The sequence below is a fragment of the Stegastes partitus genome, unplaced genomic scaffold (assembly GCF_000690725.1).
Source record: "Stegastes partitus isolate 25-593 unplaced genomic scaffold, Stegastes_partitus-1.0.2 Scaffold1107, whole genome shotgun sequence".
Lineage (NCBI taxonomy): Eukaryota > Metazoa > Chordata > Actinopteri > Pomacentridae > Stegastes > Stegastes partitus.
Genome location: NW_007578838.1, coordinates 46598 through 64650, shown reverse-complemented (window position 1 = coordinate 64650; position 18053 = coordinate 46598). Strand labels below are relative to the sequence as shown.

General features: G+C 47.2%; 1 protein-coding gene across 1 annotated transcript in view; it reads left to right on the top strand.

Annotated features, from left to right (window-relative positions):
* chd6 (chromodomain helicase DNA binding protein 6) overlaps positions 1-18053 on the top strand; it is a 134174-nt gene that overhangs the window by 109661 nt on the left and 6460 nt on the right. Inside the window, exons 32-45 of the mRNA XM_008296166.1 lie at positions 176-548; positions 1496-1704; positions 2174-2271; positions 3533-4357; positions 6021-6275; positions 7451-7775; positions 8353-9834; positions 9930-10081; positions 11795-12178; positions 13334-13927; positions 14125-14364; positions 14490-14630; positions 14745-14849; positions 15728-16918. Of these exons, the coding sequence (XP_008294388.1) occupies positions 176-548; positions 1496-1704; positions 2174-2271; positions 3533-4357; positions 6021-6275; positions 7451-7775; positions 8353-9834; positions 9930-10081; positions 11795-12178; positions 13334-13927; positions 14125-14364; positions 14490-14630; positions 14745-14849; positions 15728-16918 (6374 nt within the window). The remainder of the gene's footprint in view (positions 1-175; positions 549-1495; positions 1705-2173; positions 2272-3532; positions 4358-6020; positions 6276-7450; positions 7776-8352; positions 9835-9929; positions 10082-11794; positions 12179-13333; positions 13928-14124; positions 14365-14489; positions 14631-14744; positions 14850-15727; positions 16919-18053) is intronic.

The following is an 18053-nucleotide window of genomic DNA, read 5'->3' as shown; positions in this document are numbered from 1 at the left end:
CAATTTATTGATTTATTTATTTCAGACATGTCACAAAACAATGAAGGCAAAAAACTATAAATGAGACACAAAAGAAAAGAAACCCAAAACCATAAAATGGTGTCTGAATTATCTAGTTGTTTATCTAGTATAAGCCGTATATAATAAATAAACAAACTGCGTCTTCTCTCCCCAGACTCCCAGCTGTCAGGCGACCTGTGCGCCCAGGATGGAACCCTGGTCACCACGACGACGATAGGAACCGGGACGGGCGTGGCGGCTCTCCACGTGGTCCAGGCCCGTCCCCTCTGGCCCACCGGTCCGGCGCTTACGGCCCGCTTGCGGCGCCTGATCACCGCCTACCAGCGCTTCACGCTGCGCCGGGAGCCGCTGCTCAGGCACGAGTTCCTGCTCCACGACGGCCTCGTCGGGATGGGCATCGGAGGGGCCGGGGCCGCCCACGGCCACCACGCCGGCGGACCGCTGGCCTGGCAGCTGGGCGAAGAGCTGAGGAGGTGTTCTGTGGTCGCCACCGAACCGGACCCGCTGTTTCTGGAGTGGCAGAGAAGGTAACAAGTAGAGGACAACACTACACTGGAAATTTCACTTCTGATGCCAAGCTTTGAGATTTAGTTTTGGTCTTACGTTTGTGGTTCTCTGATCTTTGATTTCTGAACGTTGTGGCTTAAAACCATCAAAGTACCTGCAAAATTTAAAGGCTAAGAGAAATATGCATGCAGGTCGCAGTGCAAAAGTGTAAAATACATCCTGAAGTTGTAATTCTGAAATTAATGCATCTTCCTTTTGCATGAAAATGTTTAAAATCTGTGCAAGTTTCATGACTTCACAATTTTATGGTTATGACAATAACGAGTCAGCAAAGTCTGAACAGAACTTTAACATTTATCCTCTTTAACTTCAACTTATAAAAGTGCAACATGAAGTTCTTGGAAAATCTTTGCTCTAGATTTAAATACCTTGGAGTTTATTATAAGATGCCTAGAGGCTACTCATTGCACATAGCAGAAGTAAAAGTCCAGACATTTTAAGTACTATAAATTTAGATAAAGTGACATTTCTTTGTCTATAAAAGTCACTAGATGTTAAAAATCCATTTTATATTGCATTGTGTGGTTGTTAAGTTGTTAATCTATAAAGGTGTTTGCTTCCTAAAGCCCAGAAATTTTGGAAAATGTTACTGAACATCTACGTTTCAAGTCTTAAACTAAAGCTTCCAGGTGAACCATTCAAAAAAGCTGCTGCCTCTCAGTCCACCAGTTTTATTTACTTTCTCGAGCTGCTAACTTTAAAATGCCTGAACCTGGCTGCAAGAGTGAACACAAGAGTCTTCATGCACTCCCAGCATCTGAGGAACTGAGCACTCAGTGGATTACTTTTATTCCCGGTGGCTCTGTGGAACTGTAAAGCTGAGAAATGGTGGAAACTTCAATCTCAAACAATAAACAACGACCAGGTGGGTTACTGTGGGCTTTTTTTTCTCCCCGTCTTGTTTCAGGTGGACTCGTCGAGAACAGGCCGACTTTTACCGCACGGTGTCGTCGTTCGGGGTGGTGTACGACCCCGAGAGGAAGACGTTCGACTGGTCCCAGTTCAGAGCGCTGGCCCGGCTGGAGAGGAAGACGGACGAGAGCTTGGAGAGATACTTCAACTCCTTCGTCAACATGTGCAGGACGGCCTGTAAGCTTCCTCCGAGGAAGGAAGAAGGTTGGTAAACTGATCTAAACGCGTCTGACAGATATCACACGGAGGCACCTTGACAGTTGAATTTACACGGATTCGAGGTCATTTTTAATATGAATATTGTCGTTCGACTGTCCTTTTAGTAATAAAGTTTGCTGCAGACCTCCTATTTGGGAGCATTACTAATCACTGCTGATGGGAGGATTGATTTTTCTCTTCATTAACAGCTAATTTTGGTTTAAGAAATATAAATTTACGTCCACACTCACTTAATGAGACGTATTATAACTCGTCAGAAGTGCAAATTAACGTAAGCTGTGTTCAAGTACCCTTAAAAACTTGTTTTATTAACGGCTTGACACACTTCTTGCTTCTTCTTCTCTTCCCCCTTCCATCGTTTCTGCATCGCTCACGCTTTCCTCACGACCTCCTCACGGATGTCGACCGGCCTTTTCTTTCCCCTTCGCTTCCCTCCACCTCTCGCTTCTTCCAGGCCTGGTGGATCCCGCTGTGCTGGTGGAGCCTCTGACAGAAGAGCGAGCCGCCAGGACGCTGTATCGCATCGAGCTGCTGCGCAAGATCAGAGAGCAGGTGGGCCCTTTGAACAGACAAAGCCTCGTCACCGACAGCAGAGTTTCCGCTGTCGCAGCTCAAACTTTACGGCTTGACTTCAAAGTCCGTCTCTTAACGCGACGGCTGCTCGCGTAGGCTCGGAGTTATTTCGGTGATTGATTGATGCTAAAATGAACCTCGCTCGTCTCTGTTGACTCCTCATCTGTTGCGTTTTGCGTCAAAGATAGCTCGCTTTAAAGTCTAAAGATACGCTTCCATACACCTGTCGAGAAACCGTTTTTTGTTTTTTTTTAAACAACCTACATATGTTTTGTTTCCTGACTTAAAAATTAGACATTTTCCGTCATCAAAAGAAATCTTGCTTACGACGTGAATTCAAACCGAAGCCTGACTTTTCAGGCCTCACAAACTTTAAAACACTCAAAGGATTGGAACCATCTTCAAAACGTACTTGTGCTAAAAGTTATTTATTTTACGTTTAAGTGTCTGCAGGTGTTACCAATATTAGAAAAAAATGGTCACTCCACATCCTGGAGAGATTTCACTACTTATATTAGTTTGTTTTTTTTAGTTTCCGGACTTGTTTTCTATCTAATCTGTGCAAACGCTGCAATTCAGCCAAAAAGTCCCTAAATTTTAGTCGCGTGACTTAACTCACTAATGGTTTCACAGTTGTGCCAAGAAGTCTTGAATTTTTTGGTTTTTTAAGGAATTTTATTAGTGCAAATGATTAATTTTGGGGGAATTTTTAAATGAGGCTTGTAGTAAAATGACTTTTTGGATGAAACGTCACCATTTTACGCTTAAATCTGCTTTTATTTTGTGACAGAAACGACACACAAGTTCAAGGACCTTCAAAAAATCCAACATTTATTGCTGTTTTTTGCCACTTTTTTAAAAATAGCATGATTTAAATGAAGTTTCCAGACTGTCGCATCACAAATGCTTAGTTAAAAGACCTTTGGAAGGTTTAAATTGTGATGATTTTGTGTGTTTTTACAGATTCTGTCTCTGGTAAACGGTGATATATTGACGATTTTTATTTACTTGCTCTTGTTTATTTAAGATTGTGGCGTTCAGAGGGTCATAACTTTCCAGGAACTTGCGTTTTTACTAACTTTTATGTGAAATTACAGCATTTCTTAGTAGCCTTACGTCTCAAAGACATTCATGCCATAACTTTGTAGCTGTAACGGCATGTAAAGGGAATAAACATTAAAATAATAATCATTTCCAGGGTTTAAAGGGTAAAACCGTCTGAACTGTGTCCCTCCCTCAGGTCCTCCGTCACCCGTTGCTGTCGGCCCGCCTCCAGCTGTGCCGTCCTTCCCTCTACCTCCCCGTCTGGTGGGAGTCCGGCAAGCACGACCGCGACCTCCTGATCGGGGCCGCGCGCCACGGCTTGAGCCGCACCGACTTCTACATCCTGAACGACCCCCAGCTGAGCTTCCTGGAGGCTCACAGGAACTACGTCAGAGGACACCCCGCCCACCTTCACCCCCACCACCCGCACCACCCGGGCCTGGCCACTCACGCCGGCATCTCGTCCTCGTCCTCCTCGTCGGCGCACCCGCAGCTTCCTCACCCCCACTGCTGTCTGTACGACGCCGGACTCGGCCACCACTCCCCCCAGCCTCCCGAGTATCCCCACCAGTCCTCCCACCACCACCACCATCACCACCACCAGCAGCACCCAGTGCCTCCGTCTGCTCCCTCTCCTTCCTCCTCGTCCTCCTCCGCTCACCCTCACCTTCACCCTCCGCCGCTGGACGCTCACGATTCGGCCTCTCCGAGTCTGGGAATAGTTGCCGGATCGCGGGGGGACTTCCTGGACTGTCCTCCTCTGGATGAAACCCTGGAGCTGGGAGCGCTGCAGCACGACGCCATGTCCGCGGACGCTTTGCACGGAGGAAAGGCGTCCAAAGATGCCCTCAACGGTTTCCCCTTTAACTCGGCGGCGGGAGGTCAGAGCATGCTGAACTCGTACGGCGTCGGTGGAACAGACCTGGACTCTAAACTGAGGAGCGACGTTCTCGTCGGAGAGCAGGGCTCATCGGAGGAAACCGGGCTGATGGCGCCGTCGGTGGAGCTGGATCAGCTACAGGTAAAGCACTGTTCCTATCTTGCTGTACGAAATGCACCTTGATTCAATGTGAGATGTTTGTTTTAACTACAAGTATCATTATATCTCATCAGATTTCAATCTTGATACTCTTTATGGTTGTTCTGTTGTTTTAGTAGAACATAGAATTTTGACAGCCGGATGTTTTGACACAAGCACAACAAGCACTTTCTGACATGTTTATTTAGTTATCAAAATTGTCGCCAAATAATATTAATGATGAATGAATTGGAGACTAACATGAGGGTTAATCAGAAAGTTCTGAGACTCTACATGTAAAAAAAAAAACAAAAAAAACCATACCTGATCTAATTTACTTTCTAAGTATTCTCCTTGTGCAGTGACACTCTGCTCCCTCTGCTCCTGCAACTCCTGTAACCCTCCCTGAACATCCTGTTATGTACACGTGTCAAGCAGCATCATTGTTGGGCACCAACTCTCTCAAACTGTGCAAAACGACAACCCTTCAAGTATAATTTCATTTAGGGGACGAGGAAAAGGCTGCAAGAGGATTTTGTTGTTGTGGTCCAAAAAAACCCTATGCTTGACTGGGTGCACCCGTGTACCATCAAAGTCCAGGTTGTTTGCGCCAAATGTTATTCGTCAGACACCTCACGACGTTATTGTAGAGCTTTTACTTGACAGTCCAAAATAAATTCCAGGTGCACAACCACATAAATGTTGTAGAAAATAATGAGCGTGCTTCCAGTGCACTCTGGGAAATTGTGGCTCCTCCATGTTGAAAACTGTTGTTTCTTCTGTTGATGGTAGCCGCAAACCCACCAGTGATGATCCTCCACATGAAGGTTGGATCATCAAGTTGAGGTTCATGGTGAAAATGCAAATATGCACCGACTAGTGGTCGTAAAAAAAAAACACGTATAACACAGTTGTTGATGTTAGTACCGTGTTGCTCCACTACATCTCGAATAGGGAGGATAGACTGATTAGCTGCTTGGCCGATTATCTTGAGCGTTTTTTCCCATTATCTGTATTTTTATCGGCTGAACTGAACTGAAACTAGAACCAGAAGCTGTTGCCACAATCCAGGAAATTAGCTTCTCTCACAGCGGTTACAGCTATGCTAAAGGCTAACAGCTAAGCTAGCAGGCAGCCACAGATTTCCCTGAAACAGAGTCTGGAAAACAATAATTAAAAAAGCTGAAGTAAAAACGATACAACAGTGAACGATTGAGAAAATAGAGACGAGACAAACTGATCAATCCCAGTCGATCCCACATAAACAGAGGAGGTAATTTGATCCGTCCTGTTTCTGTTTTACATACATGTTCACTTATGGCCACCCTTATCGATCAAAAAGCTTAGTTGTGAATGACAGGTTCTCCGCTGTCACGTGCTGTTAAGACGTTCCGGTTTACGGCCTTTCTTGATTTACAAAAAATTGGAATCGTCCCCAGAAATAAAACAAAAACCCACATCCCTGATCCTGGCTAATGACAATCACTGATGCTGCACATGTTCCACAGCTCTGGAGCTTTTTGATCAACCCTCGTAGTTTCAGCTTTTCAAGTTTTTTCCACCAGGGTTTTCTTCTTCTTCCTTTGATTCCACATCTTTCCCTCATTGACCACTTTCTCAACATCTGTCCACATGTTTTCTTCGTCCTCGTCGTCGCTCCCTTCAGGCCCCCTGGGACAGCACCGACCACACCAGCCCCGCTCACCACATGTTCAACGAGTCCGACCCCATCCTGGGTCCGTCCACGCTGGAGACGGGCTTCCTGGAGGAGGAGGACGAGGAGGCGCAGGGGGGAGACAGGGGAGGGGAGGAAGGTGGGACTCTGGAGGAGTGTCTGGGCCTCCCGCCCTCGACCTCCCCCTCCCATCCCTCGGCCGGAGATGCCGTCGAGCCGCTGTCCTCCAGTTACATCCTCTTTAAGGTTGGTTTCTGTGGCGTTGGCGGCTCAGCGAGTGGAAGTAATTCCCAAATCTTTTGTCATCACAGCCCCTCAGGTGACAATAATCTGAAGCCCATTTGTGTTTTAATGGTTTCATTGAGGCAGAGAGGAGACAAAACGCGGCTCTAAAAATCATTATAACGATATTACATTACAAGAAAAACGTGAAGCTCTTTTCAGACGTTGCTGGTTTTAGTGGTGAGATGCTGTCATGCAGTCACTTGTACATTAATGTCCTTTACTGCTTTATTCAGACAAACCCACAATAACAATGTAAAGAGCCGCTGCACCTGCGCAATATTTGTCAAGATCAGACTGTGACATATAATGCACTAAAAAAAACAAGACACTTAATCTAAATCAACTTCGGTTCATTGCTTCTCAAATCAGCAGTTTTTAAAAGCAATTTCTGCTCAACTGTCTCTGATTTGCCACATTAAATAAGGACATTTAAAAAGAGATTTGTGAAATTTCAGCTCGATAGATCAAATACTTTCAGAGGGAGTTTAAACGACGTCTTGCCAGTTGCCTTTGAAATTTACGATATCAGAAACCTTAATAGCGGATATCGGTGTCGGCCAGAAATTTTAATATCGTGCTTAAAAAATGACCGTCCTTTTTCAATTAGCTCATACTACAGCGCTTAGTTTTAGATGTGTTAGATGTGTGTGTGTGCATAAAACACCCACTTCAGCTGTTTGCGCGTCATAATATTCCAAGAGAATAACTCAGCAGTTCTTAATCGCTTAGCTTTTTTTTTTCTTTTTTACATTTTTAAATTTCAACCAGTTAATGCACCAAAGAGCTGCTGTTCTCTCGGGGCTGCTGGAGCAACAGTGGATGTTTTCAATTTTTAATGACGAATGAATGAAAACACTGGCGCTTTTTTTTTTTTAAAAGACTGTCATGAAATAAAAGCTCAGCATTATGGTTAAAGAAAGAAGCATATTGATGGGAATATTCTCCCAACATAACGAAAAAAGATATAACCACACTGGTGTTGGAAAACTGGCGACTTATTTTGTTGTTTTTAATGATAATTTACGTGAAGCTTTGCAAAGTAAGGATAGATCAAGTTATGGTGATCACTGAAAGTTATAATGCTAAACTATTAGCTAGGCTTGACTGAAGCTAACACTTTGGTTTTGCGTCTTCAGGACATCGGTGTGAACGAGGAGCCCAGTGCAGACCAGACGGACCTGTCGGCCAGCCCTCCTCTGCCCTACGTACCTCCGCCACCCCTCTCGCTGTCCGACATCACCGCCCAGGAGCCGCAGGATGGCCTGGGCCACTCCGACGTCTCCGAGAGCCTGACGAACCCGGTGGAGGAAGGAGACGACCGGGAGGGAAGCGCCGGCTTCGAGTTTGACGACAAGGAGGAAGAGGAAGTGGAGGACTTGTCGGCGGAGGCCATGGAGCAGCAGAACGTGGATGAAAAAAGGGAGCCGAGTCTGGAGAGAGAGGAATGTAATTCAGACCAAGGTATGTCAGATTCAAACTGTCCACAGATTTCTTTGGGTCCAACTACGAATATGAACTCTGAACTCAGGCATTTTCTGAGTCTTTTTTTCCCCCTCACTGTGGGTTCATTTTTCACTGCAATATAAAGTCCTGCACCTCCTGGGGTTTAGCGAGTTAGAGGGATGTCAGCGTATTTCTAAATCATTGAGCTACAAATTCCATAAATACTTGATTCGTGTCCCATGTTAATTTATCCCAAATTGTTTTCTACTGTTGTCCTACATGTATCACTGCATCTTATTATCCTTTTGTTTTTGTTCTTTGTTTTATCCACCAAAGATCAGTGGGGAAAAAAACAAAGATAAAACCATGAACAATCAGATTTAATTATAAACAACTTGTGAACTTGCTAACAAGGTGTTGTGTTGATGTGTTGATGTGTTGTTGTGTTGTCAGTAGACCATGAGTCATAAAAAGTTGTGCCACTGTGTACAATATCTGAAAACTTTGGCACCTCCAAGTGGCAGGATTAAAACACTACCAACCTGCCACACAGAGAGAAATACAACTTTACATCTTTTACCGTTTATGTTCGCAGGTGCAGACCAAAGTTTGGGAGTCTTGAATCCACCCATGGAAGTTCCAGAGATGGACGGGATAGAGCCAGAGCCGGACCTGGGAGAAGAGGGCTCGAGGAAAGAGGAGAGCTTTGACCAAACGGAGCACAAAGAGGATTTAACCCAAGACCCTTTTCTGGGAAAGCTGGTACAGGAGGGAAGCCTGGTGTGTCCCGAGTCTATCGAAGAGTCCGTGGAGGAGGTGGACGGGTTGATTCTATACCAGGCGGAGAAGGAGGCGACGATGGAAAACTCGCTGGAAACGGAGGATTTGATGGTCGGCGCCACTGGGGAGTTTGTGCAAATGAAAGGAATGCCAAAAAACAGCATGGACCTCGCCGACCAGGTGGACGAGATCTCAGACGGGCAGGTGGACGACGTCGCTCTGATCGATGACACCGCGGTGCAACCCCGTGACGAAACGCCAGAGAAGGCCGCCAAGCAACCGGACGCCAAAACCAACGAGATGGAGCTGGAGAACATTTACTCGGAATACGCTCAGCCCTCCTGCCCTTCTGTTTCCGTCTCGTCCCCGACGCTGCCATCAAAGTCTGCTCAAACCGCCGGAGAGAGCAAAGATGAAGCCAAAACCGAGGCCTCAGCGGATCAGGATGGTTCAGTCGAGGAGATGAACTCGGCAGATGGCGACGGAAGCTGCAAGAACAGAGGCCTGACATTCTCCCTTCATCAAGACAGCAAAGACAATCTGCTCGATCAGAGTGAAATCAAAATGGCCTCGGCTTTGCCCGTAAACAGCGTTGACTCAAAGCCGTCTGATGTTAAATTCTCTCTTGTAGCAGACAGCGGCGTTGACAAAAAACCAGAGCAGCTGCTGCTGGCCGCCAAAGTCGAGGAGACCAAGACGGAGACCGCCGAGGACGTCTGCCCAGACAGCTCTGAGGTCAAACATGCTAATTTTTTTTCCTACGCCGTAAAGTCGGAAGATCTGGTGACCAAAGCCGAGCAGTTAGAGTATCCTGTTAAAGCTGAAACAATGGAGACCAAACCTGAAGATCTCAGCCTTCCCATGAAGCCCGAGAACTTGGACACCAAACCCGAAGTTCTCCAGTTTGTAGCCTACTCAGATGGTGAAGTCAAACCCGAAGTCAAACCGCTAGCTCTGGGGTTTGTTGCGTATCCAGACAAGCTTAAGACGGAGACGAAGCCTGAAGGTTTGAATTTATCTGCGTTTCCCGACACTTCTGCCGTCAAGCCCGAAGCCAAGACGGAGGGCGGTGGGTTCCCAGCCTACCCGGACAGCTCCGAGATCAAACCCGAGGCCAAGCCGGAGGGGCTGGAGTTCGCGGCTTTGTCCGAAGTCAAAGCTGAGACCAAACAGGAGATGCTAGAGGCCGACAGCACGGTCCTGACGCCGAAGCTCGAGCAGGCTGACGGGCTCGTAGAAACCTCGGAGAACCCGGTGGTGAAAAGCCAAGTGAAGGAGGAGAGACCAAGTACACCAGGTGAGGAAACCAGATTTATCTCGCATTTAGTGTGTGAACTGCCATCGTCTCTCAAGGCAGACTGCTGACTCTAAACCTGCTGTGGTCCTCCGTAGTGCCTGTGGTGGAAGGCTACCCGGGCAGCCCCAGGTTCGCAACCCCCATCTCCATGTGCGAGATCCCCGACAGCCTCCACGAGCCCCGGGAGCCCACCATCGCTCAGCTGCTGCAGGAAAAAGCACTTTACTCGTTCTCCGAGTGGCCTAAGGTACCGGAGTGTCTTTCACGCCTAATATGTCCGTTTGGTTATTTTTAGAATTCATTTTGCATGACGTGTTTAGCACTAAGTGTAAAACAGCTGATTGGCAATATCACGAGCTAAAGGCTGTTTGTGCTCTCTTTTCAACCCTCTGGACTCCAGGCAGTTTCTGGGTGTTTCTACTCACTGTGGGCTCATTTTTCACTGCAGTTTAAAGTCCCGCACCTCCACTAAAGCAGCGCAGTCATGACTAGAAGTAGAGAGAACTCAGATGTATGTAGTACAGTATGGCATAGTTATTATGCAATAAATCGTCCCAGATGTTACCAACACTAGAAGTAATGGTGGCTCTACATATTTACAGATAGGTTACTACTAAAAATTTAAATTTGCTTCCAAACCTGTCTCCTGTCTGCCGAAAAGTCTGAGTTTTTTTGTAAATTGTTTATTTTTGGCAATTATTTCAATAACATTGTCCCGGCATGTCACAGATGAGTAGTTCAAAGACCCTCAAAATGTTGTGAATTTCTGTTTCTGGCTCTGATAAATGGTGTCAATTCAGTAAACACAACATGGGTTTTAGATTTCATAGGGTTAATTGTTCGTATACTCTTTGTTGGATTGTTTATTGATTATGCAAAAAATACTCGTTTTAATATTTTTATAGTGCACCAAAAAAGACAAAAACAAAGTGTTGCTGCTGTCAGACAATGAAATGTTCACTTGTGAGACCAGTAGAAAAATCAATTGGAAGAAAATATAAATTAGCCACTCTGTTTTTTTTTTAGATTTAACTATTTTGTGGTACCTTGCTGCACGTTCTGTCATTTTGTCAACCTCAAGATTCACTGCAATACGTAGTAAGTTAGTCAAACGCAGAAAATACCTGAATGTCCTGCAGCATCCGGTTTTGCAGTAATTAAGTAGCATGTTTTGTTTTGTTTTGTTTTGTTTTGGGTTTTTTTCTGGCTATCCTGACCCACAATCATCCTCTGCTCGGTCACATCTTGTTCATCTCGAGTCGTCCTCTAGCGTCGTAGTCGCTCCTAGCCGAGATGTGAGCGGCTGTTTTAAAGTGACGTCAGTTAAATATGATGCATGCGGTGCAGCAGCGTCGTCTGTCCATAGTTTTCTTACGGCTGCAGTATTTTATGGTCTGTTTTAGGTGAAAATTACGGTTTTAATTATAACTTATTTCCAATCACAATGTGGCAAAACTTTGTATTTTTATTTAGCAAATGTGCGTCAAAGTATAAAAGATGAACGACGTGCAAGAGAGCAGCTAACATGCAAATACAACCACATGTGTTGTGATAGGTCCTCTTCCTGGCGTGGTTTGTATGTTCCAGCCTTTTTTAGGTCGGATACATCGAGGATAGACTCGCGCATCTTTGCTCGCAGCTCCTCCAGATGCATTTTAAGATAAGAGAAGATAAGCCTTTATTAATCCCACAGTGGGGGAAATTTACAGCAGCAAAACGGGTTGGTGCAGTTTTAGTAGAGCAACAACCCAGAAAATACACATATGTGCTGATTCTTCCGTATGTTGATGTTCACATGATCTTCCATGAGTAGAAATCCTTGGACGCATTTAAGGTCTTTATGGTGGTGCATCAAGATTGATTTCTGGGTCACGTTCAGGAGGACGACCTTGTATCTGTTCATCGTCTTCCTGCTGCTTCGTTCAATCCTTTGCCGTTTCATTTCACCCCCTCGCTGCAGGACCGAGTGATCATCAACCGCCTCGACAGCATCTGCCACGCCATCCTGAAGGGGAAGTGGCCGTCGTCTAGCGAGCAGTACGACTCTCCCGGCTCGCTGGCCGCCAACTCGTGTCTGGCCAACAGCTTGGCCCAGCACCACCAGCAGCAGCAGCAGCAACAGCAACAGCAGCAGCAACAACAGCAACAGCAGCAGCAGCAGCGAGCGGCCTTCCTCACCTCCACCACGGCCTCCAGCTCCGTCGCCGGACAGGCCAGAGTCCAGCAGGCGAGTCCAGGGCTGGGCTTCTCCATACCGCCGCCTCTCACAAGACTGCCCAAGGTGAGAACCTCGACTCTGACCTGGCGAATCGATGAGTTAACTCCCTCTGTTACACATATCAGTGTATCTGTCATCTGTCTACATTTATCTCTCTATCATACCATGGTTCATGCCGGTGGTGTCCAGTTTGCCTTTAGTCCTGTTAGGTAGACCGACTGCAGGCTTTCTATAGACTGACACTGTGGGTTTCATTTTTTGTGCTCCCAAAAAGTAGTTTTATGTGTTCCGTTAATTAAACCTGGTTTTATATCTAATTTATTTGTGCCACATCCTTGACGTAACCCTTAATTTACTCTTTGAATCCCCAAAACTAGCCAATAGGTCTGACAGGCACGTTATCTAATCGATCTAATCGTCAAAATTGCGCCGTTTATTAGAGCCACAAGTTGCAAAAACTGGAAAAATTAACACATGTTCAACTTTCAGATGGTCAAATGATTCAAATCTAAGCTTAAAGCGGTGATTTTTAATTGCAGTTGCTTTAAAAGCTTTAAAAACTGGCTCAAAATTACCCGTTTTTACTAATCAGATTCTGTATAAAACAGGAAAGAATTTTTAGATTTTTAAATTCTGACAATCCTTGAACTAATCGGGTCTGTGAAGATTCTCAGTCATCCAGGTCATGGTTATTCTCGTAGTTTAATCAATCAACAAAATGTCAAACGTGAACAGTTTCAGGTTGGTAGCGCTGGGCACCTCGAGTTCACACCATTGCTTTGTTGCTTATATGTCGAGTTTCCTGTCTCTGTAATGTGTACTGTTGATATTATATATGTGGCTATTAGACGTGGGCAGAGAGTCCTAATGGAAAAGATCAGCATATATAAAGAAAAATCCTGTATTTGAGGGAATAATCGTGTTAATTGACATCCAACACGTAGTCTAATTAGCATCTTTAAATTAAAGGGACTGTTTAAAGATTGATGCACACAACAGTCCAGATGGGTTTGTTTGACTTCATATCTATCCAAGTGAACAAACTGAGGAAGTTTAGCTTCCGATGATAGACAGGTTTAGAGATGTCTGGTGGTTTTACCCAGGTCTGGTTGACAGCCCCACTGTGTTGTGTCTCAGTCCATATGTATGTTTAACAAATCCATCATCTCTCTCCCATTCTTGTCTACCCCTCACCCACCCTGTCCACCCTGACAGTACATGCCGCGGGGCGGCGCTTGCGGGCGCGGAGCTTGGCGCCTCACCTCCTTGCCTCTCTTACAGGAGAGGCTGGTGGCTCCCCCCTTCCTCCCTGAGCTCAAACGAGCGGGAGGTCGGAGGTCTTTCGACTATGAAGCTGCCGCCGTGGCAGCCGCCAAGGTTTTAGCTGGGAAATCTGCATCGTCGTGCCACACTGCTGCTGCTGCCGCCGCAGCCGCCGCCACCAGCTCCGGCGGCGACAAGGTGCCGGTGGTGGCTCCGCCCTCTCACCGCACGGGGGCCTTGTTGATAAACGGCTGGCAAGAAGCAGCCATCGATCTGACCAAGTCTTCGGGAGAAATAAGCACCACGAGCGCCATTGGGACGAATGAAGCCGTGGTCGCGGCGGCGGGAATCGGCCACCACGGTGCCGGCGCGGGCGGCAGCCACAAGCTGCCGCCACCGCCCCCCATCACGGCGCCGCTGCCGGGCTCCGTGGGCATCGACATGGCTGGGATACTGCAGGCCGGCCTCATCCACCCTGTCACAGGACAGATAGTTAACGGGAGCCTGAGGGGAGATGATTCATTGAGGAGGAGGAGAGGGAGGAGGAGAAATGTGGAAGCTCTGTACTCTGAGTTCACCAAGAGCCGAGGACTGCACCTCCCTGAGACACAGGTGGGTGGAGCGAGGAGGGCCTTTACGGCGTAGCGGCAGTTAGAAATGTTGTTTGAGCTTCAGTGTGGAGGAGGAGAGAAACCCAGAGCAATTTGTGGGGGAAATTAAAAAAGTTAATTGCAAAAGATTGGATTTGAGGGGAGAGTCTGTTGCCTGAACGGCTGTGTGTTTGTGTACATGCGTGTGTCCGTCTGCAGGGCCGGGTGGAGGTGATCAGCCACTCCTCCGTCTCCTCGTCCACCTCCTCGCCGTCCCCCTCGCCCTCGGAGCGGCCGGCGGGGCCTCCAACTCCCTCCTCTTCCTCCACTCCCACGCCCACCCAGACGCCGCCTCAGCCGGAGATCGTGGCCATCGACAGGGAGGCGGCCAGCAAAGGTCTGATCGAGTGGCTCAGACAGAACCCGGGCTACAGCATGGATCTGCCGGCGTTCGCTCATGTAAGTCTGACAGTTTGTTTCTTTGTTCTGGTGTAAATCTGTCGTCTCCGCTGAGTTTACTTCTGGACGTGCATCTGAGTGATTTCGTCCTCTTTTTGTTTTTTTTTATTTTTTTCCTGCTGCAGTCCGGAGCAGGTCTGCTGCACGGCTTCGTGGATCGTCCCAAACAGAGGAGGCACCGCTGCAAAGATCCCACCAAGCTGGACATCAACTCCCTGACGGGGGAGGAGAGAGTCCCTGTGGTGCACCGAGGCACAGGACGCAGGGTAGAGAACGCAGTACATATACACTCAATTCTTCTACAGCCATAAAATTCACTTCAGTTGGATTTTTAAAAAAAAATCTTGAACGTGAGTTGATGGCGTTCTCTTCCTCCACAGCTCGGTGGCGCTATGGCTCCTGCTATCAAGGAGCTGTCCAGGTGGCTGGATGCAAACTCGGAGTACTACGTGGCTCCAGACTGGGCTGACGTGGTCAAACACTCTGTGAGTATCAAACACGCAGGATCGTCAACATAAAAATAGATTTTTTCCCTCACTGTGGCCTCATTTTTCACAAAGTCCTGCACCTATATGAAAACAGATCAACCATGAAGAAGGAGAGAGAACTCAGAAATCTCCACTGTGCTGTTTGACAGGTAGAATGACATAAATCCTGAAAAAGGAAAAAAATAAAACTGGTGTCAACATGTGACCAGATGTGTTACCTTCACTAGAAAAATGGTGGCTCTGTCTTCTATAAATATTCTACTACTGACATATTACATTTGCTTCCATAGTTTTAGTTTATTTGTGGCAATTTTCCAACAATAATAAAAGTTTTTAATCAAGATTTGGTCCATATTCCTGGTTCTTCCTGTTTTGGGTTTTGTTTTGTTTTTTGTTTTTTTCCAGGTTTCTTGCTCTATAGATGGTGTAATTTGAAAAAATAAATAAATTGCCTTCTAAACTTGAAGGCACATTGTCACATCCTCTAAAACTTCAAACCTGCCAGCAGGTCTTGAAAGATGTGTTTTCCTTTTTTAATTTTTTTTAAATCACCAGAATTACACCATTTTGGAGAGATGAAAACTGAGAAAATAGAAGATTTGTTAGATTTCGTCTTTCAACTACTTCTGTCAGAAAAAAATGACAAAGTGTCAGCTTAAGATGTTGGACATGTTTTTAGAGATTCTGTAAAATATTCAAAGAAATTCAGCTTTTGGTTTTCTTTTACTATTCATGTCATTCTAACTTTGTCGTGCTGCACAGAGGAGATTCCTGAGTTCTCTCTCCTTCTTCATGGTTCTGTTTCCATCGAGGTGCAGGAAAATGTGACAGGAACAAAAACCACCCAGAAACCTCACACTGTCCTCCTCCTGCAGGGTTTCCTCCCTGAGGGGAAGTTCTCTCGGATCCTGACTGAACCTGTCAACAGAGATCCAGGCTCTCGGCGCCGCGGACGTCGTCCTCGCAGCGAGATGCCGAAGCCCCTCCTGTCCGTGTCCGACTCGTCGTCGTCCGGCCTCGGCCCGCCGCTCTTCATGAACGGCGGTTTGATCGGCAGCATGGACTCCATGGTGGCCATGCAGAACCTCCGCGGCGGCATTCCCGGGATTCCCATCTCCGGCATCATGGCAGCCGGATTCCCTCACGGTTTCTCGGCGGCCGTCACGGCGGGGGCGGCCGGAGCGTCGGCGGAAGACGCCAAGAACGGGCTGAGTATGTTACCCATGATGCTCCACGGTATCCCGCACCCCCACGGCGCCGCCATCCCTCAGCACGCCTTGTTCAGCGTCGGCACCATGATGGCGCACACGGCGCCGCCGCCTCCTCCTCAACCCACGTCCTCTTCCTCCTCCACCTCTGCTTCCTCTTCACTGTCAGCCGCCAAGGTCACCACGACGACCGCGCCATCCACATCCGAGGCGGCCAGCCCGTCATCGACGACGCCCGCCGAGAGGGAGGGCGCCGCCGACAAGGAGAGGAGCCGCGAGGAGAAGGGAGTGGCGGAGGGCGGCAAGCGAGTGGTGGCAGCGGAGGCAGCGGCCATCATCACCTCCACCAGCAGGGCCCACCTGGGCGCCGCCCACCTGGGGGCCGGCACCGGCAGCCATCTTACCTTCAACCCCTTCCTGATCCCCGGCATGTCCCACGGCCTGCTGTACCCGCACATGTTCCTGCCCCACGGCGGCATCATGGCGCTGCCCGCCATGCCGCCCGGCTCCGTGGACGGCTCGCCGGGCAGCCCGAAGAGGAGGCGGAAGAGAGGGAGGGAGGAGGGGGAGAGAGAGGAGGAGAGGGGGGAGAAGGCGGCGGCGGCGGCGACGACATCATCGGGAGACGCGGAGGAAAGTACAGTTAAGGCCTCGTCGCCTCCCTCCGTCGCCTCTACCTCAGAGCCGCCTCCCACCGAGGAGCTCCAAGGAGACGACGGACCCTCGGAGCAGCAGGAACCGGACTCCAATAACCACAGCGAGGGAGCGGCGGCGGCGGCGGCGACAGCAGAAAACGAGGAGCCGACAGAGGAGGAGGAGGAGAAGCAGGACGCTGAGGAGCAGAGACAGACGGAGGAGGCATAGAGGAACGAACCACTCGCTGCCTCCGGTGTTGCTTCCTTTTGGAGCAACAGTGTAAAGTTTGTGCCGTGTCTGTCAGTCAATGTCCATGTAAAGACTTTTATTATGATGATGACTAATGATAACGATGATTATATTCAACTTGGTCATGTTTATATACCAGGACCCCACCAACCCACCCACCCACCTTCTCCTCCTCCTTCCCCTCATTGTATACAACAACAACAACAACAGCAGCAACAAAAAAAAAAGAGAAAACTAGTGTAAGAAATGATCTCTGTGTTCTTTCCGCTTCATTCTGCATCATGACTGAGTTGGACGGGACGTTTCTCAACACGCTCCACAGACGACAAAACCGAGGAGCGACGTTTCAAATGATCCAAGATGGTCTTTCTTTTTATTTTGTTGTTGTTTATTTGTTTGGTTTTTTTCCAAGTTTCTGGACATGCAGCTTTGGTTTCCAAGGATTACCGGGAAGTTGCAGCGAACCTGTCGGAGGCGGTGGAGGCTAAATTTGTCGAGCAACAGCACTTGTTCTGACGCTAAATTGAGAGATTTCTTTTATTATTATTTTTGGATTATATCTGTGCAATGTTCAAACACCTGCTAGCTACGTACCAGCGTGACACTAAAACGCCTTTTTTTTTTAATTTTATTTTTTCCTGACAGAAAACACTGGTGAGCATGAACTAAATATGCAAGCGCCACTGTCTGACAGCAGGCCGGAGACATTTCAGTGTAGCCCTTCAATAAAACAAAGTACATTTAGTGCGTTTAAATGCAGTCAAACCAGTAAGAAAAAACAAATTAGCCTCTATTAGTTTTATACCGACTGAAATAAACAAATTGTGACTGTAATATATCAACTTAAAGGTCAAAAAAAAGGTGAGGTTTAGTGAATCCCAGGCATGAATGTTAAATTTTTAGCCACTTTTATTCTAATAATTTTATTCTTATCGATGCCATCGCTGCAATAACTCCTCCCGTTCTGCACACTAGAAGATGTTTTTGCTTTTTTAGCAAAAGAACAATCATGAGATTCATTTGTCGTCACTTTTTTTTTTTTAAACTCAAAGCCACAAAGTCACTTTTAAAGATTCCCCACCTTCAACACACAAAAAGGAACGGGAAC